General features: G+C 34.2%; 2 protein-coding genes across 3 annotated transcripts; both read right to left on the bottom strand.

Moving 5' to 3' along the window:
• Positions 1-26,130, bottom strand: LOC136814138 (basigin-like). Its single transcript, XM_067070653.1, has 6 exons — positions 26,058-26,130; positions 5,763-5,898; positions 5,219-5,392; positions 4,313-4,462; positions 1,601-1,717; positions 1-667 (listed from the first exon to the last, which is right to left on the bottom strand). The coding sequence occupies exons 2-6, from the start codon at positions 5,884-5,886 to the stop codon at positions 627-629; spliced, it is 606 nt and encodes a 201-aa protein (XP_066926754.1). The 5' UTR covers positions 5,887-5,898; positions 26,058-26,130; the 3' UTR covers positions 1-626.
• LOC136814137 (lymphocyte-specific helicase-like) lies at positions 8,303-23,074 on the bottom strand. 2 transcript variants are annotated; one of them, XM_067070650.1, is made up of 16 exons: positions 23,018-23,074; positions 21,597-22,266; positions 21,079-21,306; positions 20,746-20,841; positions 20,157-20,252; positions 19,321-19,638; positions 18,762-18,991; positions 17,735-17,860; positions 17,250-17,355; positions 14,731-14,892; positions 13,607-13,752; positions 12,707-12,944; positions 11,924-12,043; positions 11,391-11,507; positions 9,332-9,491; positions 8,303-9,054 (listed from the first exon to the last, which is right to left on the bottom strand). In XM_067070650.1, the coding sequence occupies exons 2-16, from the start codon at positions 22,251-22,253 to the stop codon at positions 8,756-8,758; spliced, it is 3,099 nt and encodes a 1,032-aa protein (XP_066926751.1). In that variant the 5' UTR covers positions 22,254-22,266; positions 23,018-23,074; the 3' UTR covers positions 8,303-8,755. The 2 variants fall into 2 exon arrangements, with proteins under 2 accessions (XP_066926751.1, XP_066926752.1); XM_067070651.1 differs by having other exon boundaries at positions 20,746-20,820; positions 23,018-23,073.
• Positions 26,131-26,245: the final 115 nt, after the last annotated feature.

The following is a 26,245-nucleotide window of genomic DNA, read 5'->3' as shown; positions in this document are numbered from 1 at the left end:
GGAAAGATTCATCTCTAGCCCCTTTGAGGTTTTAAACTAAATACTTTAATAGATAAAGACTAAAGGTTTGCTTCGTCGCTGCTTTCCAACCAAAACAGTGCAGTCACAAGAGCTTCAAGGAAATCTTTAAATAAAATTAGAATCTTGACGATTTCCAAATTTGAAATAAAGAAAAACGGTCCTTATCAGACCGGATAGAGCATGAAATTCTAAGCAAATAAAAATTTTTACTACAACAGTCGCAAAAAGACAAAATCCTGTAGAAAGAATTTGATGTCAATCGTCCTCTACCACCTGAGAGAATTTTACCTTCAAAGTCTTTGGTCCTGAGGTCTTTGGCGCAAAAAAAGTAAAATGACTTGGTACTTTTTTCAAAAAAGAGTGGTTAAGTATAGACCTTTTCATAAATTACGTCACGAACATTACTTGCCTCATTTTGAAATTATTGCCATAGTGATTAACTCCCAGCTGATTTTTATTAAAACTACTTACTATTCATAAAAAATCATTCAATATCTCAAGGGACAAAATCACCATTGTAATTGATTGAATACGAGGCAAGTGATGTTCGATCGTGACGTAATTTATGAAAAAGTCTATTGAATTCATCGATTTGGTGAAGATTTTCATGATTGTACGAGTTTCATCTCTCCACCGGATTTGCTTACTATAAAAAAGGGGAAGATGATGGTTTAGTGAAAGAATACAGAAGAATTTTATCCTAGAATCAATTTTTTGTATGATATGTAAATACATTTTTCAACCTAGAAATGTCATTTTTAACCTGATGATGAGCAGTTAAGACTCGAAAAGCTTTGTTTGAATAAAATCAAATTTTTGTGTTGTTTATTTATTTTGAATCATGAAAGAATACAATTTTCTGTAGTCTGCCGATGTCTTTTAACGAACGCGTAAATTGTGGAGTCTCTATAACTCGAACACGCAGGGGCACAAATTTGTCAAATTAAAGAAACTTCGAGATATGGAGGTTTATAAGGCATTGATAACTGAAGGGACTACAGGTTATTTTTTTTAAGAAACTAGTTTTACCAAGCAGCCTCAATGTTTCTTAAGAAATCGGCCTTTTGAGCCTTAAATGTTTCTTTACATGTTTCTAAACTTTTTGACATAATCAGCCTTATGAAGGTGAATTAAAAAATGTTATTTTCTCATTCTCAGCCTCAGCATGTTTCTTATATGTTTTTTAGTTTTTAGGCATTCTGAGCCTCATGTTTCTTAAAAGAGTATTTCTTAAAAAAAAAACAACGTGTAGATCACTTGTTCGAGTTAAGGAGACATTCAAATTATAGATGTTCGAGTTAAAGAGACTCACTATATAAGGTTTGACAGACACTTGGTGATCAGAAGGTCGTAGCAAAATTACATCAATAGTCTACTGTGCAAGTGGGAGATAGGTGGAGAAAATAGAACCAATAGGATCCCTATTGCTATTGGAAAAGACTTACAAATGATAGAATTTGAAGCCCTGCCACAAGTAGAGACGATTTTTCATCATTGCATTTTATCCTCTGCTAGCCAAACTAAAGATTCTCATGGCGGGGCACAGAGACATGGGCATGAAGAAAAAGATATAACATACCTTTGACTGTGACATCACTCGGTTTGGCTTTAGTATATTCGTACACGAAGATTATGACAAACAATAATAAGGATTCTACCAATATTCCGATCACTGGCCACACGGCCCCAAGAGGATCTGTATAGAAAGAGAAAAGGTGATATAATACAGTCAGATTTGATTCTTATGAAACAACAACCTTTGGTATTGTAGTCTAACAGTTCAAACTCTTTTTATTTAACGGATTGAATCTAGCACTTTATTTGTTTTTTAATTTTTCAAATTGTTGCGCCAAATCTTACTATCGATCCAGCGTTAGTTTGAAAACCATGTGAGACGCGCAAGTTACGTGAAAAGGGAAAGGGACAAAATTCGTGAAGATTAATTCATGCGAAATTTAATCTACTTAAGGGCTCTGACCATAGTCCAAAAATTAATTTTGTATTTGAACATAAAAGTTATATTTCAGGTTCCTTAACAAAGAATTGCCTTTATAAATAGCTTTTTAATCGAATCCCTTAAGAGTAATTAAGAATTTAATTGCAAAAACGACGTTATGAACTTTAGAAAGATGTTAATAATATGTTGCATCACCCTCTTTTACAAAAAGTGCTTAGTTTTCATGGGTAATTAACTTTTTTGTTTCAAAATTTCTTTACACTGTCCGCAAAGAATTGAACTATTTTGAATTTTGCGGAAAATTTTTCTAAAAAGATGTGTCAAAAGCTATGACTGTTTTTTTAAGCAAAATCCAGATGAAAAATTGACGAAAAACCACTATTTTGAAGATTTCGAGACAAAGAAGCATTTACAAAAATTTTCCGCAAAAAAATTTATTGTTCGGTAAAAGATACACCTTCTACTGCGAAAATTTTTTCAAAATGTTTTTTGAAAAGGGTGTGACCAACAATTTTATTTTTATTTTCATAATATATTTCGGGAGATTCTTCCCATCATCAGATTTAATATCTAAAAACAAATATAAAAACAGTTTAAAAACAGTAGAAAATTCAAAACATATACAACTTCGTAAAAAGCATCCTCATACAACAACCTTCCCATAAATACTAAAAACATGTTTAAAAAATCGAGAAATCAAAAAATTAGAAACCAATACATAAAGCGAAACGAAAAATTAAAAATGAATAAAAGAACAATTATATTTTTAGCACTAACGTGCGGCTTTTGTATTCGTCCTTTGTGTTCAATTCAGGTTTTAAGTCTTTAATAAACAAAGCTTCCAGTGTCATTAAGTGTTGTTCATTCTTTTGATGACATACCAATTTAGAGGACATCCTCAGGGATATCTCTCTACCACAATCAATGAAATGTTTTCCCACTTGACTCCTTGTGTGCTCCTTAAAGCGTGTAATCAGATGACGAACGGTTTGTCCGACATAGCGCGAGTTACATCGCGGACATTTAAAGAGATAAACTACACTGCTTCGTAGATGCTTTTCGACCTTAGGTTTTAATGAAGGTAGGATCGTTTTTAACTTGCGTGTGGTGAAAACAACTTTACATGGTGCATTTAATTGCCTTAGCGATTTTTCGAATTTATCAGAAACTTTTCCACGGTATTGAATATAGAACTTTGTGCGATCCTTATCATCTTCTTCTTTTTCTGGTTTTTCGATGATTTTATTGAGCGTCTTCTCAATGATAGGATCATTGAAAAGATCGAGGATATTGATTGTTTATCAAGATTGTTTTGGCTTTTTCTAAACTCTCGTGAAAAGATTTCCAAGAGCTACATGCCCGGTAAATACGGTGAATCATTCCCGAAACAACAGCTTTTTTGTACCTAACTGGAGCAAGTGCTAGGAAATTCATCATTAAACCTGTATCAGTTCTTTTTGTGTACCAGGTAGAAGACAGTTTTCGCGCGTTACGTTGAATCAACATGTCAAGAAAAGGAATGTTACCGTTATGTTCTCTCTTCTGTGAACCTTAAGATGAAACATGTAGCGAGTTGATGCTTTCAAGCTTTGTAGTGGCACTAGTTCTCAAGATATCCATAAGGATATCATCAACATAACGTTCATAGATCATTGCTTCTCCTTTGATTGTAGGGTCGAACTTGCTGAGCCAACCATTAGCAAGCATCGGTGCAGGGGGACTACCCATCGCCAACCCATTTGTTTGTTGATAGTAACCATTGTGTGTGAGCATGAGTACATCGCAACTACAAATATTTAGCATCTCTCTAAATGTTTCTTTATCAACAGGAGGTTTTTCGTATCTACCAGAGAATAATAATTCGGTACAATCATCGATAGCTTCATTGACCGGTACATTAGTGTAAAGAGACACAATATCAAAACTTATGATTTCGTGACCTTCGGGTAGTTCAATTTCACTCAGACCCGACGAAATACTTTGAGATGAGGTGTTGATGTTGCACTCAGGGACGACTTTTAACCAATCTGCAGTCTCAATGTTTTTTCTTCGCCGAAACTAAGCTCTTCAAAGTTGAAATACTCTTCCTCGCAAAAGTCTTCATTTTCTTCTTCATCAAATTTTTTCAATGCAATTTTTAAATTTTCTAATTCAGGAATAGTTTGTCTAACAGAAAATGTATAACATTCCATCAGAAATCAGCCAGAAAACACATTTTAAATAGGGCAATTATGAAAAATTCACTATGGTCAGAGCCCTTAAGTTATGGTAAGAAAAAAAGTGGCTTCAAATCCTACATGGAATATTCAACTTTAGCCAAGGTACTTTTCTTACCTCGAACTCTTAATCGTATTTTGATAGTACTAGTGACATTCTCAGCAGATGTTGATGTGCAAGTGTACCAATCACGATCACCGTATCCTACATTATTGATTGTTAAGATTCGTGGGTCACCTTGATGGTATGCGTACTTGTCGTCGTTCACTGTTCAAAAGTGGAAAATCTAGTTGAAAATAGGCTACCAGGCGGTAACCTCCATGCCAATCCTGAGATCCTTAGTAAAGTTCCGTAAAAAAACTACGGAAATGTAAAGATCTCTCTTTACAGTTTTACTGTGTTTCGTTGTTTCTAGAATTAAACCCCCTGAGAACCCGACGTGCTTCCGGAATTTCTGTCCAGAGGCGTGATTTTTTACTGATAAGGTATTGCCAATTTACAGTCAACTCCCGGGGGGGGGGGTACAAGGGTTGGTGAATGAGGGGTATGTGCGGACGGGACCTCCGAAAACCGACCCTTAGAGAGACCAAATTTTAGTGACAAAGTGACCCTTAGTGAGACTTTTTTGTAATTTTTTCTCTCAAAATCAATTTTTTTTCTAAAAATCGTGATTTTTCCCACCCTTAGAGAGACTACTTTGAAATTTCCTGATTTTTGTAACCCTTAGAGAGACTTTGAAAGGTGAAAAACCCGACCCTTACCGTCCGCACATACCCAGCACCTATTTTTGCCTAAGTACCCCCCCCCCCGGGAGTCAACTTTCTTTGTACGACTATTCGAATCTTTCTCTATAATTCAAACTAAAACATTGATCCCCTTCAGTAATTCGAATCTCTAATCTGAAGAAAAATTTTCGTCCCTTGAAGATCGAATTAGAGAGAGAGTCAACAATAAGTCTTTGTTTTATGAGAGCCCAAGTGTCCCACGAGGTTTAAAATTTAACAAATAAATATAATCACATACCATTGACTTCGGCATTTATAGTATTCTTCTCAGCTGTCCATACGATTTTAACTCCTTTACCACGAGGAGCCACTATGCAATGCAAATCAATGGGTTTCCCTTTCTTGGCTGTTTCTTCTCTTGTGATGTGAAGAGGTGTGGTGCCATTAGAAATACTCTCTTCAGCACTTCCAGCTATAAATAAGAAAAGTGGTCAATTCATTATATGCACCATTGCAATTCATGATATGCAACACTGCAATATCTTCCACGGACCGGGCAACTGATTGGTTGAACAACCAATCAGCTGTTGGGTCTCTGGTGTGATGTCAGAAGACATTGCAATGGTGCATATCATGAATAAGAAAATTTTCAAAACTTTAGATACAATTTGTTAAAAATATTTGATTAAGTCTTTAGTCTTCCAAAGGGTAGGCTCTCAAAAATTTAACTTAACTTATTAATAAGTTATGAATAAACCAAAAGGTTATCTAAAAATTCCTGAAAAAGAGCACACATCATAGAAATAGTTTTTTAAAAGATTTAGAAGTATCAAATAAAGTACCTTCTATCAAAGCAGTTTGAAAAGCAGCCAGAAACGCAATCAAACACACCAGTCGGTCAAACATATTTCTTTTTTTACGATGTGTGAGCCAACCAACCGAATCCATGCACATAGCTTCAAGCATAAGACAATCCTACTATTGCAAGATAAGAAAAAAAGGTTTTTGATAATAAAGGATGTATAAATCAGTAAATCATCCCTATCAGAAATACTCTAAATTGTATTATAAGAAAGATTTTGAGTCTATGTAGCATAAACTTTCAAGAGCCTGAGCGACTCAATGTCCCCTTAGGCTAGAGGTAATTTTTTTCTGAAAAGTGATTAAATGGGTAGATTTTACAAATTTCTTGATTAAAGATTTAACGATTGGAATTAAAAAATATAAAATGCTAATAGAAAGTGTTCTTAATGCAGAAGAAAAAACAAAAAACACTCACAGTGCTGATCAGCAGCTGTATGTTAATAAAAGAACTTAACTCAGTAATAACAACAGAGTCCTTGTTTAATAGAATGATGTAGACAATTTAATTAATAGTAAAAGAAGTCGTTTGTTTGTGGTAAAAAGATGACAAGAGAAGTCAAGATGCTAATTAGTATAGGGGATGTAATTCTAAAATGCTACACGTTTTTTTATAAGAACAACCGAAATCTTTGAAGCCTTCGGATGTTCTTAACTTTTAGATTTTTTAAGCCTAAAAATGTTCTGCTCTTATTCTTTTGTCCATTTTCCTAAGAAATTGGGTGTTTTACAGTCCACAAAACCTTAAAATGTTCATAGCTCGTTCTTAATATTTTGGGCATTGAAGTTTATGTTCTTATATAGTTTGTTCTTATGAAGAAAAAAAACGTGTATTGGACATGAGAGTGTAATTATGTAAGTCTCTTGATAAAGTAAAAGCGGATAGCAAGATCTACGGATAATAAGGGGGAGTAGAATCTTAGTCGAAATGACGGTGTTAACCTTCAAATTATGGCAAGAAAATATGCATTCTTTCTACAAATATGTAAGAGGCAGAAACTTTAAAAAACTTTAAGGTAACCGAGCGTCAAAATACAATCTTAGGTGTTGTAGAACACGCAGATTTGAATAATTCAGCTACAAACGAGTAGTTAGGATGCTATATAAGGTAGGAATTTGCTATGCGAGAAAGATACTAAATAAATCAAACTTTTAGAGGTATGGAAAACGTTTTTAAACTATATTTTACATAAATAAAAAAATCTTAATAAAAAGAAAACATCTTCAAAAATATGTAAATACCTGATGCAGCAATAAACTTTTTTTCTACCCTAACTTCAATATAAATTTCCCTAAGTAAAGATATGAACAACAAAGTCTCAAGAAGCGATGCAAACAAGACTCATTTAATAATTGTCATTCTGACCTAATGTCAACAATATTAAAAAAAAACATAGAATAATGTACAAGAATAAACTTTAAAAAATGCATAAATATTTCGTTTTTTCCAAAAAAGAATATACACTCTATCTCTAGAACAAATGTGAAAAATATTTACAGACTAACTTTGATAAAATTTTTTGAAATAACTAAGTTTCCCAGGGACTGATAAGTCAAGACACGTTACATTTTTAAGCTGTTTAAATATAATAGGAAAAAATACTTTCCAGTTAACAGCCCAGCAATGGTCGCAAAACAGTAATAAGTATATGTAATCACATGATTGCATCACGACTGCAATTCGAGAATAATTGCACGAGTGATTTTTTTGTTATTAATTTTCCGAGTCCGAAAGGACGAGGAAAATTCGAAACAAAAAAATCACAAGTGTAATTTTCAAATTGTACGAGTTATCATGTGATTACGAGCTAATCGCACAATGGGTTTCACTACTTTTTCCCAGTTATGAAAGTAAATTACAGAAATTACACTGAAAGTTTCATATTTTTCTCTTCTCTCTATGTTTTTCTTTTATTGTTGTTTATAGATTTTCTTCCTCACAAAATGAATTTTGAATGCAATTAAAACGTTCGATGAAAAAAAAATGTGAGAAAAACATTAAAATCAATTTTGTAAACATTGGCGCTGCATCGAATAGTGTGATTAACGATTAATTGCTATCTACAGGATGCAATTAACGATTAATTGCTCTCTTTGAAGACGCGCCAAATAAGAAAAAATAACTCATCGTGCGATTAAATAGGAAAAAATACCTTTATACAGTCAATCATATTTGATTGAAAACGTAACAAGATAACATAACATTTAACTCAGACCAGTAAAATGTTTGGAAGAATATATCATTTCGAACGGCTTAAGAAGTCTTTTCAAAGGGTCTACAATATTTCAAAATTCAGACTACTTTCATCTTGATAATGCTATTAGAGTTTAGATTTGAAAAAAAAATCAAACCGAGTAAAGGGGTTAGGGGTTGAGAAATATTTTTAATAAGCTTAGAATAGGGGAAGTTAGGGTTACGGGAGGGTGTGGTAAAATTACGAAGAGAATGGTCCATTGGCGGGAAAGGGCGGTGTTAAATTTTACAATGCTGTGGCAAGGGAAGGTAATAAAAGCCTAATTTATCGAAAAATCTTTAACATTCATAAACTCTATAACTCGACTCGGGTTTCTCTTTTAAAGTTAAAATGTTCAACCAAAACAAGTCATGTACATTGTGTAATTGAAGGCCATTAAATTAAATTGCTGACCAAGGAATAAAATGCTTGATCAGCAAATTAGTCAGATGGTCAAAATTATCGAAAATATTAACTAAACTCACATGTCGCATTTCACCTTCAAATGCCAATCAAACTACAGTTCGCGTACATAACACATAACAGGTTCAATTCCATGTGAAATTCAAGCTACTTGCGTCAAACATGATTGCAAGTTTGATGTCTCGTAAATCCAATTTGCAAAGGGATATTAAACTTGCCATGAAACATTTAATTCCAAGATTGCAATAAACATCCAATGTACTAATACCTGTATGCAACTTTGAATACATTCCAGAACGCCATATAAGTCACTATTATCAAAACTCGACTTTCTCCCCGTGCGTAATATCAAAAACTTTGAAATTTTGATTACCACTGATATCGTTATTATTATTCTCGTCATTTTCATGTGAAACATTAGCTTTCTTTTGATCACCAACATCATCTGGAGACGACGAGCCTGGCATCATATCAGATCGATCAAGAAGTCTATCAAGCTGTTCGTTGGTGAACACGTGACCACCGGTGTCAACAGAGGACGAAAAATCATTGGATTTCAACAGATCTAATAGTTCTGATGGTGAAATTGCAGTTGCACTTTGACCTTTGAAATTTTCTAGAAATGAATTGAAAGTGTATCGTTATGGAGCCTTTGTTTGTTAAAATTTCTGCACTTAAACTTAAACTATATTTAAAGTAGTTGTCTAGTTTAAGAATATATCCAGGAGAAACATAGGGGAAATTTCGAGCTATAGAGTAAGGTTGATAAGGAATTGTTAACTGAAGGGACCATAAAACTCGTCCGAGTTTAAGGAGACATTTGGGTTATAGAGGGTCGAGTTAAAGAGAATCCACTGTTTAAAATCATGGGTAAAAAGATTAGTTGCTTTTACTTTTGTGTATGATCATTTTCTCCAATTTTCTTTTACTCGAAGCTCGTTCAATAATCCGTTGATCGATTGTGTTGGCTGTCACGAACCGATAAATGATCACTGGTCTCGTTTGCCCAATCCTGTGACAACGATCTTGCGCTTGTAAATCAACTTGAGGATTCTGAGAAAAAAGTCAAAATCTTTAGTCAAAAAAGACTTCAAAAAATAAAATTCACAGGGTAAAAGGGACATTAAAAAGAGAAATCTTTAATGAGATTCTTCTCATAATGTGAATAAGTGATACTTATGATAGACCTACCTGGTTATCAAACAGACTAATTAAAAATTAATATAAACATTGTTAAAAATGAATACAAACAGTCAATTATATTCAGAAAGTCAAATGGAAGGTACAGACCAACGTTATATTTTGGAGCAAAATTGCTACATGGATGCAGGAGAAAATGTTCCGAATTCCTTTATTTAAAAATAATTAAAGAACAATCAATGGAACACATTTTAAAATGATTCTTTCATATTCAAGACTTCGTGAGCAAAAAAAACATCTATTTCATCAAAAAATTTAGTAATTTGACTAAGAACATGATGTATGCTTATTAATAGTGATTCTTATAGATAAACATAAGTTTTTTGAGCCAACAAATTTTTTTTTACAAAAATCTGCTTGAGCCATCTTTTACCTACTTTTATGAAAAAAGTCTGAAAAAAAACAACAATAATCCAATATTTCACAAAGTCGTTTTTTAGCCGTTTTTTGGCCCAAATTTGCCCAAAAACATTTTTTTCGAATATCGGGCTCCGTCACATTCGAGGGTTTATAGTTATGCATCTTTGTGCAAAAAATCATAAAGAATGAAAGAGCCATTCTCGAGAAAAGCTAATACCTAAGTAATTAATAAATGTGCTTATAAAAAAATATCGAATGTTGCCAGTTTCTCTATAAAAACACGCCAAGTAACCAAAATTTCATGTCTAAACACACATATTCTTCAAAAGTAAGCCCCCATGAGCAAAAAAAACATCTATCTCATAAAAAAATTGAGTAATTTGACTAAGAACATTGATGTATGCTTATTAATAGTGATTCTTATAGATAAACATGCGTTTTTTGAGCCAACAAAAATTTTTTTTGCAAAAATCTGCTTGAGCCATCTTTTACCTATGATGGTACCCTACTTTCATGCAAAAAATCAGAAAAAATTAATGATCCAATTTTTCACAAAGTCCAAAAAACCCGTTTTTTAGCCGTTTTTTGGCCCAAATTTGCCCAAAAAATTTTTTTTTTGAAAATCGGGCTCCGTCACATTCGAGAATTTATAGTTACACATCTTTGTGCAAAAAAACAGAAAAAACTAATGAGCCAATCTCGAGAAAAGCTGGTAACGAACGAACGGACAGAGGTGAATTTATAGGACCTCCACCGGGGTAGGTCCAAAAATGGTTAGTAAGGTCTTGGTGCCATTATATTCTTTGCAACGGAAAGTCATGTGACATCTTTTTCAACCAATAAGATTTAATAATTTCGAGGGTAAAACAAACACTATGGATTAACTCACTAAGGATTATGTTTACTGAAAACACATAATTAATCTTTAGTAATCGTTCTGTCGTACCCCAGTTCTGACGTCATGCCGTGGCGAAGAATACCCATTTTTGCGTGTAATGAACATTCTTATAATCGATTGTAAGATTAATTAGCTTTGAAGCAAAAAAAGGTAATAAAAACTGTGCCTGACGCTTATTGCCACTGACCTTTATATACCCTGGACGAAGTTTCTCAGTCCCGGTCAAGTAAAATCTTTGTTTGAGGTTTTTTTGGTACACGCTAATGGTTAATGGTAGCACTACTCAATAGCGGTGTAAAAGCTTCGAAGGCGCTAGGTCTACTTTTCCTCGCATACTTTTTATGATTTAGCACCGTTTAACGTTAATTTTTAGCACTGCAATATGGCTTCTTAGCTGGTAACACTTTCAAAAAAAAAACTCCGATCAAAGATGGCGGATGTAACTTGGCCCAGGCATATATAAAGGTCAGTGCTCATTACTTATATCTACTCACCCAGTCACTGTCATAGATGATACAAGTGTCAGCCATCATTAAATTCAAACCCAGACCTCCAGCACGTGTACTCAACAAAAACAAAAAGGTTTCTTCATCAGCTGCAAAATCTTCAATCTGTGGGTGGAAATGAGAAAAAAAGTAGGGTAAAGTAAAGAAAGCCTACGTGTCAAGCGCTTGCAAAGGTGGATTAAAGCTAATTACACTTTTTTTATAAGAACATCAAAATTAGACTTAAAGCCTTAGACTTTTTTGAGTTGTAAGCCTAAGAATATTCTTAACATGTTCTTATTTTCGCCAATTTTGAGTATTTTTGTCCATTTCCCTAAGAAATTCAGAGTCAAAAAAGCCTTAAAATGTTCGTAACATATTCTTAACATTTTGGTCATCGAAGCCTTACGCTCTTATATAGTTTGTTCTTATAAAAAAAATGTATACATATGCGAAGTTGTGTGGTGATCTTGCAAAAGCAATGCAAAATATTCATTTTCAACCATGTGATGCTACAGCACGCTTTTCACTAAAGAAATTACCATTTGTTGTCGATCTTTGATGCCCATGGTACCATCAATCCTGGAGTATTTATAACCACGAATTCCACAATAATCACCTATGATATCCAACATTGTTGTCATTTGTGAGAAAATCAAAACCTGAAATTAGTGTGTGGTAAGATTTAGATTGTATTCATTATATACACCACTGCAATGACTTCACGAAATTATGCAACTTTTCTGTTTTTCTTTCACCCAATTCATTATATGCACCATTGCAATGTCTTCAATGGACCCCAGCAGCTGATTGGTTTCAAGTGACGTATTGACTGATTTTACGTCACTTACAACCAATCAGCTGTTGGGTTCGTGATGTAATGTCAGAAGACATTGCAATGATGCATATCATGAATACGTCACTTTTTCTATTGTTTAAGTGACGTAATGGGTGGAAAATTTTAAAAGTTCTCAGAAGACTCTCCAGTGGTGCATATCATGAATTATTAGGAAAACATTTAATTTCGCAATAATACGCTAATCTTTAAGGTGTCATTATCTTTCGCTTAGGAATGGTTGACGAATCACTTCTAGCCTTCAGGTATACAGTCAAATCTCTCTAATTCGAATCTCTATTTTTCGAATCGTTGGTTCTGTACTTCGAACTAAATATTTGTCTACTCAGCTGGAAAGTGATACAAATTACTCTCTGCATTCCAAAGCTTTCTATAATTCGAATACAATTTCTAGTCCCTTGAAGATCGGATCGAATTACAGTCAACTGTACTCCAAAGTGTCAACAAATGATTCATTCAAAAAACTAACCTTATGTCCACGCTTTCTCAAAGCAGGTAACATTTGATCAAGAACCAACATTTTGCCAGAGACTTTGACCAGATCCTCATTGATGACCAACTCGTTGTTGTCAGGGTTAAAAGGATATTCCAAGAGGTATGGATGGTTACAACATTTCCTGAGCTGCATCATCGTGTTCTGCATTTTGATGTTGACCAGAGATTTGGGTTTTAGTTTTTGTTTCATCAACAACTCTTGCTCTTGTTTCCTGTTGAATAATTCCGTAGAAATTGTTGGTTGAAAGAAGTAGAGGTCAAAGTACCGGGTGTCTCAAAGAAAATGTACAAGTTTGAATTGAGATTCAAAAAGAGATTCTAGGAAACTGAATGATTTTTTGATTTTTTTCTTTTCCTTCATAACTTTTTCTCAAAATCTCAATAATCCAATCTCAAACAATTTTTGAGACACCCAGTAGAAACATGCAAAATCTTGCAGACCTTTGTAACGGCTACGCAATTTTTCAGATCGGCTGATATGGAAAAAGACCTTTTAGCAGCAAAACCCCAAAACTACAAATTTCTTTCAAGAGTTGAAAGCAAATTCATCAACATACGAAATGAAGATGGAGATTTAAACAGATGGAAATTACTAATTAGTGCTAACTAAGTCGTAAGAATAAAAAGTATTTGCGAGTAAGCTCTGCCGATAGAGAAATCTTAACGTAAACCACTTAAAATGCAGTCAAATCTGAGTATAGTTCTAGCTTCAACTTTTTTTTATTATAATTTTTGATGACGATGAGTCCACTTAAGCCCACAGTATCCTCCTTAGAGGGTCTTTGCCCACAGAATCCTCCAGTCTCTTTGCCTACAGAATCATCCAGTCTATCAAAAAACACTTAATGACAGTCGTATTGAAAGAATTGCCTACTTTCTCTCTTGCTCTTCCATTTGTTCGAAGAGAAGATCGATGTCAATGTCTTGCGAATCGTCCTCTTCTTTGTAGGTGATGTTAGAAGCTGTTTTCCTTTTCACGCGCCCGGATGCTGTGTATTCTACAGGTTCTTCCTGTTTTTTCTACAAGAAAGTAAATGCTTTAGACCATGTTCGCACGTAACGATTCTGTTTCATTCCGAAACGAAATGAAGCCGTTCTATTGGTTACATTCAAGTTTTACGTCACTTCTAACCAATAGAATGGCTTCATTTCGCTTTGGAGTGAAACGGAATCGTTACGTGCGAACATGGTCTTATATTCATGATATGCACCATTGTAATGTCTGACATTACATCACGGTCCCAATAGCTGATTGGTTGTAATTGACGTAAAATCAGTCAATGCGTCACTTTCAACCAATCAGCTGTTGCGTCCGTGGAAGCCATTGCAATGGTGCATATAATGAATTGCGAGATTTTTACGCTCTGAATCAGAGAGAAGTCTCTCGTTAAATATACAGCGAAGTATAGGTTGCGTTATCCTATGTGCGACCAATCAAAGAAATAGTTTGTAGATTTGAAAAGTTTTCATCAAAATGATGGAGATTCTAAAGTCAATAATGTGGACGCTACTACTGTGGGTTCAAATGAAAAAAGCTTATCTGGCACCCAGATGGTGAAATTTTCATACGACACACTAAAGCTCTGAAGGTCGGGAAAATTTCAACATCTGGAAGGTTTAGATTAAAGAATTTTGCAAGACCGCGTCAAGGATTTTGCAGCGGGAGGTCTGGTAACCCAGCCCTCGTTTTCGGGGATTGGCGGGTCCAACCGAAATATTTTTACCTTTACGGACAAGGGCTGTTAACCCGACTGAGGATGCGGCACATCAAAGGCCGACTATCATTCCTCTCCGATGGGAAATTGGCCCGCTCCCTTTAGAGCTTTAGCGTGGGCGGCCGCCAATCCGCCATCGGAATATCAGATAAGAAAAAAGCCTATCAAATATAACACGTTATCTTATAGGTGGTTACCAGCTATTTTCACAGAGAAATAACACCCTTCTTCTGTCTAAAAATAAAATCATGAAAATACCAAAGTATTTCCGTCATAATCATACCTTGTTCTTCTCTAACATATCCATGATGGTGCGATCAAGCGTAGTTCTGTAAAAAACTTGTTGTTTCTCTGTCAATGGAGCGTAAACGTAGACTTCTTTCTTCGGCGGAATGGTCAAGTCGACATCTGTTTTTAACCGACGCAGAAGAAATGGTGTCAAAATCTAAAAGATGTGAAACAGTTGAAATTTTTAATACTTGTACCGTAGCCTGTCACACCCACTGACCTTTATATATCCCTGGGCCAAGCTTTTTTGAATTGGTACCCGTAAAGAAGCCATTGCAGTGTTAACAAGTAATACTTTAATGGACCTACCTATTTATAAAACGAATAATTAGAATTTAATGGAAGTAATGTATAATTTTAAATTTCGATTTATATATCTATTGGAACGGAGAAAGCAATTAAGAAACGCATCGATGTTTAACGGTGAAAGAAAAATAATATCGACACTTTAATCAATCATTCAGAGAAAATTAAAACTGAGAAAATCTCAAAAAACCGCTTTTTTCGGGACATTTCCGGTTCTAGCGGCCGGAAAAATTTCTTTTTCGAAAATTGGGCTCTGTCACATTTTGGGCATTGCCATTTTACATCATTGTGCAAAAAATCATGAAAATCTGTCGAGTATAAGTTGAAAAAATGAAGGAAAACCGTTTTACGCCGGTTTTCGGCTGTTCCGGTCCGGCGATTTTTAAGGAGTTCCGGATTCAAAGGATGATTTTTTTGGAAATCAAACGATGCTAAGTTTTGGGCATCATCATAAAGAACATTTTTCTGTAAAGAAACAATTAAATAAGTTGAAAAAATGTGACGGAAATGTGAAAAAACGACGATTTCCGGCACATTTCCGGTTCTACAGACCGGAAAAAAATTTTTTTTTCGGCAAACGGTTTTCAACACCTTTTGGGCATCATCATAAAGAACATTTTTCTGTAAAGAAACAATTAAATAAGTTGAAAAAATGTGACGGAAATGTGAAAAAACGACGATTTCCGGCACATTTCCGGTTCTACAGACCGGAAAAAATTTTTTTTCGCCAAACGGTTTTCAACACCTTTTCGGCAGTACTAATGTGCATCTATGTGCAAAAAATCGCAAAAAACTAATGATAAAATCTCGAGAAAATCTCAAAAAACCGCTTTTTTCGGGACATTTCCGGTTCTACCGGCCGGAAAATTTTTTTTTTTTCGAAAATTGGGCTCTGTCACATTTTGGGCATTGCCATTTTACATCATTGTGCAAAAAATCATGAAAATCTGTCGAGTATAAGTTGAAAAAATGAAGGAAAACCGTTTTACGCCGGTTTTCGCCTGTTCCGGCGATTTTTAAGGAGTTCCGGATTCATAGGATGATTTTTTTGGAAATCAAACAATGCTAAGTTTTGGGCATCATCATTAAGAACATTTTTCTGTAAAGAAACAATTAAATAAGTTGAAAAAATGTGACGGAAATGTGAAAAAACGACGATTTCCGGCACATTTCCGGTTCTACAGACCGGAAAAAATTTTTTTTCGCCAAACGGTTTTCAACACCTTTTCGGCAGTACTAATGTGCATCTATGTGCAAAAAATCGCAAAAAACTAATTAAAATCTCGAGAAAATCTCAAAAAACCGCTTTTTTCGGGACATTTCCGGTTCTACCGGCCGGAAAAATTTTTTTTTCGAAAATCGGGCTCCGTCACATTCGAGGGTTTATGGTCATGCACCTTTGTGCCAAAAATCAGAAAAAACTAATGAGCCAATCTCGAGAAAAGCTGGTAACTAACTAACTAACTAACTAACTAACTAACTAACTAACGAACATGGGTTAATTTATAGGACCTCCACCCCACCGGGGTAGGTCCAAAAATTAACGTCTAACGGCGCTATATCATCAAAAGCTTTCGAGGGAAAGTAGACCTAGCGCTCTCGATGCATTACCCCGCTATTGAGTAGTGCCGCCATTAGGGTATCACTTTAACTCCGATCAAAGATTTTGCTTGGCCTGGATTGAGAAACTTGGTCCAGGGTATATAAAGGTCAATGGTCACACCCCTTAGTTATGTTTACTGAGTAATAACATTTTCTCCTGTCTGTAAACCAAATTATTTACATTACTTGTGTACAGTAGCCACGATAACGTGATATTAACGCATTAAATAAAAAGCAAACTAAAACCTAAAACTACAACAAGTCGTGTACTCAAACATGTAAAGAAATACAAGGCTTTTGAAGTTCAAAATACTGTCAGTTAAAGTACGGTTGACGTCAAATTTTGTCTAAAACGTAACAGATTTCACAGGATTTCGAACTTTAAATGGCCATATCTTTTTGTGTGTTTGAGTATAAGACTTGCTGTAGTACACGTCAGTTTTTTAGCCATAAAAAGAGGCCTAATTTGCGCCCCCTGAAAAAGTCTCAAATTCCTATCTACTTTCGAATCCAGTCAAATTCAGTCGAGTCCCAGGAAAAATGCTACGGATTCTAAGGGTTGGCCCCCCTGCTACAGGGAATGATTTTATATATTTGTCATCTTACGGAGTGGAGAGTCTGCAAAACACTGTCTTTATTTTCTTGTTCGATCAATTTTTCATTGTCTTCTCCACCGTCTGTGATAGCACCGAAATCAAACCATGTTTGGAAACTATGAAGTATGAGCAAGAGAATGAAATTATTCCTATACTAGTTACTAACAGATTATTTGTTTGATTGCAGGCACGTGTTCTGTATTCAGTAGAATGAAATGGGCTATTCCATGCTATTTCATTTTTTAAAAGGGGTAAAAAGTTATTCTTAAATTTCCAGGGGGTAGAAGACTGATTTTAGTTCGTCCACCCTCACTTCAAGGTATGCAAAGAATTTTTCCAAGGGTATTTTCGCAGATTTTGCCATTTTCCAGGGGGTATCCAGACATTTCAAAGAAATTTGTTTTGACTTAAAAGGTTTGTCCACTCCCCTGTTTGGAAATTTTATGGAACATCCCAATATGGAGAGTTGATAAAAAAATCTAGTCCAGTAAGTACCTGTTCAAGTCGTCAAAGATATCAGGAAGTAAGAAGTTGAGCAGGGACCACAGTTCTGATAAATTGTTTTGCAGTGGAGTACCAGTTAAAAGTAGGCGGTTTGCTGTTTTATAAAGCTTCAGCTCCCTATAATGGAATGAAAATGTTTAGAGATATCAGCAAGAAATATAATCAAACCAACTACCAGAAAGTCTTTTACATTCATTGTCAGCTACTTATTGTAAAATCGAAGATACAACCCTTACAAGAGAGAAAAACATTTTGACAAGCGATTTTTAATATTACTACTTATCCATTTACATACATTTCGCTTGGTTAGTAGTCAGATTCTTTATCTTATGTCCAACAAGTAATATCAAAAAACGATTCCTAAAATGTTTTTTCAACAATGTAAGGTTTGGATCTTGTACTTTAAAGGGACATAAAAGTAGTAAAATGTAAACATTGCGTGAACCACGTGTCATTAAAGAGAACAATTAAAATCACGTGTCCAAAACAAACTTGTAAAACAATTGAACAATCAAAATTAGCCATATTTGGTTTGATTTTTTATTTTGACATGTGACATTTGTTTTGATTTTGTATCCGCTGCATACAGTTTGTTTACAAATTTCGCAAGTACTGTTATGTCCCTTTAAACAATGACAGACAATTTCTATTTCACAATTATCAATGTTGTGTACCAGACTCGTTTCACATACAACCAAGGTCGTCATATTTAGAAAAAAGCCCATAAACGATTTGTAAATGTAAGCTCTCTAGACTTAGATTGGAATAGTAGAGTTTTAACGCTAGACTTAAGACTTACGACCTTAGGATCTGATGATCCAAAAGTTCAAGAATGATAAAAAAAGGCTCAAAATATAGCCTGGAAGCCTATAAAACCCTCCCAATTTGTAATATTCGATCGCCCAAAAGCAACTTTCTTGCCCAAACTTCAAATTTCGAAAATGAGACAATGACCAAAATTCTCAATATCAGATTGTAGGCCAAGCAGTTTTGAATGCACTGAATAAATTTATCTTACTTGATTAATCTACAATTCAGATTCTTTATCCTGTGTCCTTCATCTACGATCAGAAATTTCCATTCAATATTGTATGTTTCTAAGAGCTGTCTGTCCCTCATGAGGATTTCGTATGAGGATATAATGACAGGAAGACTAACAAAACCATGGCTGTATCTCTTGATTCGCATCATTTTTCGACGTAGTTCTGTACGTTCAGGGATAGAACCATGATATAGGATAGTGTAGATCTGTAAGAAAGTAAAAGCTAGTTTTTGACAATAAATCAAGTCTAATTTTATTTCTTCATTCCCACTGAGACAATGTTACGGGAAGAAAGTAATTATCAAAATCATTTTGATTAAGGTTTGATTGTACAGCGAATATTTCCAGAGTTGACTTTGATAAGAATTCTAATAGATTATAACTTTCATTTTCCATAAATATTATGAAAAGCTTGACTTGATTTACCTTAAGTGGATAAATTTTCGCGTGTACTAATTTTCGCGAGACAAGAATTTAAAGATTTCGCGTGGATTAAATTTCGCGAATCAAGGTTCTTTAAAATTAAGGTACTAACCTCAGGTGCAAATTTTTCAAATTCGGCTACCCAATTTGGTAAAGTTGAAAGAGGTGCTGCAAGAAGGAAAGGCCCCTTGACATCACGCTCAATCAAAGAAACAATAAGTGAAATAGACTGCAGTGTTTTTCCCAGGCCCATCTCGTCAGCTAAGATGCCATTGATTCCATGTTCAAACAATCCTAAAAGCCATGTCATCCCTTCTAATTGGTAGTTCCGTAAAATTCCTCCGGTTAGTAGTAAAGGCTGCTGTGGAGGCACAGGTTGGTCCTTGATGGTTCTGTTATAATACAGTTGATCACGAAGTTTAGTATCAACCTAAAATGTGTGGGAAATGTAAATTATGGTGAGAAAAGAAAGCTATTTCTTCTGTTTGGCTGATAGTTGGGTAAAATGGAAAAAAAACCCTATTTTTGGGCCCAATTTTTTTTTTTGAAAAATGAACTTTTTCATATTTAGCACACTAATTCTACGTGTTTATTCAAAAATCAGGAAAGGTCATCACAAAGTCCACAAAAAACCCTATTTTTAGGCATTTTTGGACCTAAATTTGCCCAAAAAATTTTTTATTTGAAAAATGAACTGATTCATATTTAGCACAATGTTATTCTGTCAATGTTAATCTCTGTTAAACGGAATTATCACAAAGTCCAAAAACATTTTCCGTCACATTTTCCGTCACATTTTGGCCACCACCATTTTGCACCTTTGTACCAAAAATCAAAAGATTCCTATGATTCAATCCTGAGAAAAGTCGGTAACAGACAAACGAAGGAACACAGGTTAATTTTAAAGGACCTCCAGGTAGGTCTAAGTCCAATAAACAAAATACTTACAGGAGCTTTCTTGTTTTTCTCCATTGCTTTTTCGATGGCACTTTTTGCTTCTTCCTTTTTGTTGTTAACCCTGGATTTCTTTGGCTTTTGTGATGTCTGTAACGATAACCAAACCAATAGACGATATTGGATTTAGATATATGCAATGTATTCTGGTTTCTAGGGACTCTCAAAGGAATTATAATAGATCAATTATAATAGATTATAATTCCTTTGAGAGTCCCTAGAAACCAGAATGCATTGCATTTATCTAAATCCGATATCGTCTATTATCGTTAAATTTTACAGATAAAATAACGTCTATTGATAAGGGGCAACCCCTAGGATCTGTAGCATCTTTTGTGTGGTGCAGCAGAACAGCATGCAATTGGTTCCAATGAAGATATGATATTGAGACTTTTTTGTAATAATAAATAACTCAGAATTCTAATAGTTCCACTTTATTTTGTAGCCAAAGAAGGCTTTGAGGCAAAGTGGCTTTGATTTAAATAATCCATTTTTTTATCAAAACAGGAATAAATACCCTGTAGAAAACTAAGTAATTGAAAAAGTTGAAAGATCTGCTGGGACTGGTTGTAATAAATTATACCTGCTCATCTTTTGGAAGAGATTTTCTTTTTCGTTTTCCTCTTGAAAATTTACTTTCACCATCTGCTTTCGAATCCTTTAATAGAATGCAATGAAGCTGTTCATTTGTGAAGCAGATCTTTCTTTATCAACAAACTCATGGGGTAATATCTAGGAATTTTTTTGTTTCCATTTTTGGCCATCAGAGAGAAGATTAGTGTGTTTATCGTTTCATACATGGTCATTTACCAAGTCAAAACAACTCTTCTCATCATTTGGCAAGCAATGAGAAAAAAACTAACTTAAGCCAGAGATAATGATAAGTATGTGTAAATCTCGTCGAAGAAATGTTTACCTTTTCCTCTTTGTCTTGAGTTTCATTTTTAGGGTCGCTTTCTTTGTTTTCAAACTCTTTTTTCTTCTTTTCATTCTTATCTACCCTTTCAAGCCTCTTTTTCTCTGCTTCTCTTCGTGAATTTAAACGACCCAAAATATATGTAGAGTACATTTGTGAACGACTTAATAGTACTTGAAGACGATCAAACCTTTGCTTTTGGCCAGTGCTGTTTAGCTCTTGCAATGCCTAGAGATAAAGATGGCTTAAGATTAAAACTAATAGCTTTCCAAAAGCCATTCTTGCAGCAATGTTCAACAACAAATTGCAAAATTGCAAAATCCTGCAAGTTGCTTCAAAATTCAATATAAGTTAAAATAACACTTAACGCCCTTAACCACCAACTATTTTCAGACAAAATTTTCAGTTCCAGTGAACGAAAATGTTTACCTTATTCATAGACATTGCTTCAAAAACTCGTTCAATTGCAGCATTTTTTTGCTAGATATGTTTAATAATAGAGAATTATTTAAACAGACCTTATTTTTGATTTCATCTAACTGCTTTTCTTGTTCTTGCTTCAACTTTTCTTCTTCCTCAATCATTTCAACAGTCAATCCAAATTTTGGTTCTGCTTTTACAGCATCCTCATTCACATTTCCTTGCTTTGAACTAGTTTCCTCAGGCTTTTTGTCCATTCCTTCTGAAGAATTATTAGCTATATCTGATGCTGTAACGTTTAACAAATTCTTAGAAGAAATGTTATCAGTGTTTGAAGTTTCATTGCTAGTGTTTTTAGAATTCAATTCCTTGGACTTGTCAGATGAATCTATTGGTTGCTCAAAATCTTGGCCTTTAACATCTGTATTTTTTAATCCACAATCTTTTTCTTGATGATCCTTAGATGTAACAATGTTTTTTGATAAATTGACCTGCTCATTCTTGCAGTCTTTTGTGGGAACCTTTTCATCACACTTCATGTTATACATTTCAACATTTCCTTCAGGTGAGGAAACGTCCTCTTTATGATCATCTTTGATTTGTTTTGATGGTGAATGGTCAACATCTGGTACTATCTGAGCATCCTCACTATCGGTAGAGCTATCATTGGTACATTCAACTTTACCAGCTGGAAATTTTGTACATATCAATTCTTTTTCTTTTGGTTGGTTTACCCTTTCTATCGTTTCACCCATTTCTTATCTGAATCTGTAATTACAAAATATCAACAATGAAGATAGCAAAAACCTGAGAGCATGCGCCGTCCCTTGTTTACTTTGTAAGAACTAATTACCAAAAGGTATATCACTGTCTATCAAGAGTTATTGATTTGATTCTTATAAAGTATATGCTTACAAGAAAAATAAATATGCTCGAATATTGCACACCATCCCTTGTTTACTTTGTAAGAATTAATTACCAAAAGGTTTATCAATGTTATCAAGAGTTATTGATTTGATTCTTATAAAGTATATGCTTATAAGAAAAATAAATATGCTCATATTGTACGCCGTCCCTTGTTTACTTTGTAAGAACTAATTACCAAAAGGTATATCACTGTCTATCAAGAGTTATTGATTTGATTCTTATAGATTAAATGCTTATAAGAAAAATGAATATGCTCATATTGTACGGCGTCCCTTGTTTACTTTGTAAGAACTAATTACCAAAAGGTATATCACTGTCTATCAAGAATTATGAAATTGAAAAAACAATCAAGACGCTGTTATTGCAAAAACTTTTGGCGAACCGAACCACAAACCACATACCACAGACACTATTTGAAGGCCTTTTTCGCTACACTGGGTCAATAAAGCTGCCCTTGCTAATTAAACATTGAAAAAAAAGAGTATAATAAGGTCAGAAAAACCAACCCACAGGATTTTTTGATACACTGTACTGACATAATACTCTAATGAAAAACATTTTGTACAAAAAATATATAAAGTTTTATACTTACTGGAGGTGAAGACATTCTGTGACATAAAGACGAAAGCAGGAACGAGCGAGCAGTCGGGTGTTTAAGATAAAAACTGCAATTATTGCTCTTTTTGGAAATTATTACACGTGGTATTTGACACACTCGCAATAAGTAGGCCCACTGTGCCTCGTTTAGTTTTGTTTATGTTTTCAACTGGCTTTTGTTGGAAATGCAGATAGCAAAATCGAGTCATATGTAAACAAATTTACAACAGGGGTTTTGTTATCTCTTTCTGGCTGTGTTTCGGCATCGATGCAGGATCTTTTGACTTATTATTTTAGAACTTTTCATATTATTGAGCAACGAAAAATTGAAAAAATCACTTTTAATCTGAAAAACCTTTTTCTCAATGCAATTTTACTATTTTCAAACACCTTTGACATCTTTGCCCTTAAAAGGACAACACATTTTGCTGATTCAGCATTTCATTGTTAAAAAAATTGCCGTTTTCGGCAATAGACCTTTTCGCCTTTCCGTCCGCCATCTTGAATTGTATGCAAAAATACAGGAACAAAAATGCCGTGGTTGGATTTAGTTGAAATGTATGCAAAACATATGCAAGTTTACACAAAGATTAAAAAGACAACAAAGCATCTTATAAATAAATATTATAATCATTAGAACAATAAAAGATGGAATTTCTTAATCCAAAAGGAAATATTTACAGAACAACAAAAGCCTTTTAGGAATTTGTTCTTAAAGAACCATTAAAAAATTCCACGAAGACGGAGTACACACATCAAACTTTCAAAACACGCAAACTGAAAGCAGTAATTATGACGTCACACTTTATCAATGTTTTGATTTGATCATTTGGCGACTCTATTCCCAGGAGAATAATTTGCCGTCAGCCGAATAAGGATTGTTTTTTACCTTTGCAGGTGATTTTTCAGTTTGAGTTTCTGTCTAATGTTATGGTCTTTTGAAGTGCTTGTTCTAAGAGATGAGTAAATATAATTGTTTTTAGTTTTCAAGAGAAGCAAATTTAATCTTTCTTCTACAAGATTACACTTTAATATAATGCAAATTATGCATGCAAGTTTTTATTTAATACTTTCTTTTTGCATATGTTTTGCATACTTTCTTAAGAGAATTTCACCACGGCAATTCGGCCACCATAATTTTTGCATACAATTCAATATGGCGGATGGAAAGGCGCAAAGGTCTATAATTTCTGAAAAGAGCGATAATTGCAGTTTTTATCTTAAACAAGATTAACAAGGTATCCAGAGAACATAATTTTGAAGTCAAGAAAGCGAGCGACGCACGCAGTCCACCTCGGGAAAACGGTGATCTTGAAGCAGGATATTCAAGTGTATTTACAAGACCATAAAAGTATTTAAAGATTACCATCCATATCAATTACTTATCTAAAATAAATTTATTTAATTTAACTGAAATTACTAAAAACACGTTGAATTTACCTAAAATGTGGTTTTATTATTAAAATATGTGCCAGTAATTTTATCCGTTCGAGGGTTCTCTTGTGAGCTTTAGAGCTAGCCTGTCTGTACACATACTAAATATGAAAGATCTTCCATGTAGCGTTTTTTATACGGGGAGAACAGAGTTACTTTAGAAAATAGGGGTAGAAAAAATTTCCCGCCTTCCGCATCAACTTTTCAGAGGGGCAGGATTTCAAAAATCAAAAATCATCTCGGGGGCGACGCCACCTTCTGAAAACTGGCACATTAGAAGAAGAGATTGGCTTTTTGACGTGATTTTAAAACTCTTGCCTGTTTAGCAACTCCAGAAGATTTTTCAAGTTTTAATTTTTTTTTCAAAATCTATATTCCTATCTTGTAGAGCTTTGAAAAAGAAAGAAAATGAGGGGTCAAAGGCCTCCAGAGGATTAGTGGTTGTAAAGATATTCAAATTTTAGTGTCAAAAATTTGACTGAAAATGTCAAAAAAAGGTTAGGAAAATAGCTTGGAAAAATTCGAAAAATGTGTTAAAAAAGAAAAAAAAGAAAAAAAAGAAATTTTCCAGTCATGCTTCTTAAATATTGCATATCTCTTTTTCTAGTGTAGCTAGAGACCTCAAATTTGGAGGGAGAATTCTTTGATGGTGTTAAAATATAATTATATAAAAATATTTGTAAAATATTTAGTATATTTATCAAAATAACGAAAGATATGTCTTTTTTTGAAAAAAGAAGACATTGCATTGTTTTATTTTTGTTTTTGAAGAAAATAGCTTGGAAAAGGTTGAAGTGAGTCAAAAAAGGTGGTAGGACCCATTTTCAAGGGGCCTCTGAAAATGGAGGAACAAAAACTTATGAGTAAAGAATAAGTTTTTCTGAAAGGAGAAACCCCAAATGAAAAGAAAATCCATTTCGGCAGAAATAAAAACTTTTTTTTGGGACATTCCCCCCCCCCCATGCTAAAGAATAAGCAAAAAAGTTAAAGAAACTATATGAAAATAAAAGAACTAGAATTAGCGATTGTGATTTTTGAATTCCTCACCCTTTTTCTGATAAACAAACATACAAAGTTTCAGCCTCAAAATAGCTACATTTTCCTCCGTTTCCAGACACATTTGTTCTTCGATAGTTGCAAATTTTTTTTCTCCCGTCGGCAAACAATTTTCAAAATGTTGTAAAACGTTCGGCATTTTATTTACCAATTTGCTGTCTAGCCCGTGTCCACAGTGTTATATACCGCTGGAAAGCTAAGATCACGGGCTTTCATTTAGTAAAACGCTTTAGCATACATAGAAAAAAAGTTCCAAGGCAAGGGTTCAAAGTTCACGAAAAAATGAAACATTTGGTTTGACATCAACGAAAGTTGCATGACTTCTGGAGTCACTAGCCTGTTTGACTAGTTCCCTGACTTTAAAAAAATTGAAATCTGCACAAGCAACCTCAACCAGACTTTCCAGAAATCAAATTTTCCTTATGTATGGTTTCTGGCATATGTAACAATCCTTTTAAAACTTAATGCTTTCAAAAGTTTGACTGCTGGGACAAAAATGCATATCCACACAGATATGTATAGTAGGGAAAAAATAAAGGGTTTACCACATGGTTTATCACTTTGAGTCTTATTCACTTCACCTTATCCTTCATGTCCTTATGCAACTTTCGTAAAAAGCAGAAAGTTTGTAAAAAATAACATGCTTTTTTTCAAATGTTAAATACAAGAGAGATGGATACCATATCCTGATTTGAACCAAGGTAGATTGAGACACTTATCTTCCTGTACATAG

This window comes from Clytia hemisphaerica, unplaced genomic scaffold (genome assembly GCF_902728285.1).
Source record: "Clytia hemisphaerica strain Z4C2 unplaced genomic scaffold, Clytia hemisphaerica genome assembly, whole genome shotgun sequence".
Lineage (NCBI taxonomy): Eukaryota > Metazoa > Cnidaria > Hydrozoa > Leptothecata > Clytiidae > Clytia > Clytia hemisphaerica.
Note: the sequence above shows the minus strand (reverse complement) of the source record. Positions and strands in the feature narration are given on the sequence as shown.

Bases quoted from the DNA above. Each gene is read 5' to 3' on its own strand.
- LOC136814138 (XM_067070653.1), bottom strand. From the start codon at position 5,886: ATGCTTGAAGCTATGTGCATGGATTCGGTTGGTTGGCTCACACATCGT. The intron at 5,393-5,762 runs GTACTTTATTTG...TCTTATTTATAG, and splicing joins TCAAACTGCTTTGATAGAAG to CTGGAAGTGCTGAAGAGAGT. The intron at 1,718-4,312 runs GTAAGAAAAGTA...CTTTCTATACAG, and splicing joins AATACGATTAAGAGTTCGAG to ATCCTCTTGGGGCCGTGTGG.
- LOC136814137 (XM_067070650.1), bottom strand. From the start codon at position 22,253: ATGGGTGAAACGATAGAAAGGGTAAACCAACCAAAAGAAAAAGAATTG. The intron at 19,639-20,156 runs GTAAGTATTTTG...CACACATTTTAG, and splicing joins AGAAAAACAAGAAAGCTCCT to GTTGATACTAAACTTCGTGA. The intron at 12,945-13,606 runs GTAGGCAATTCT...ATTATTCAACAG, and splicing joins ATGGAAGAGCAAGAGAGAAA to GAAACAAGAGCAAGAGTTGT.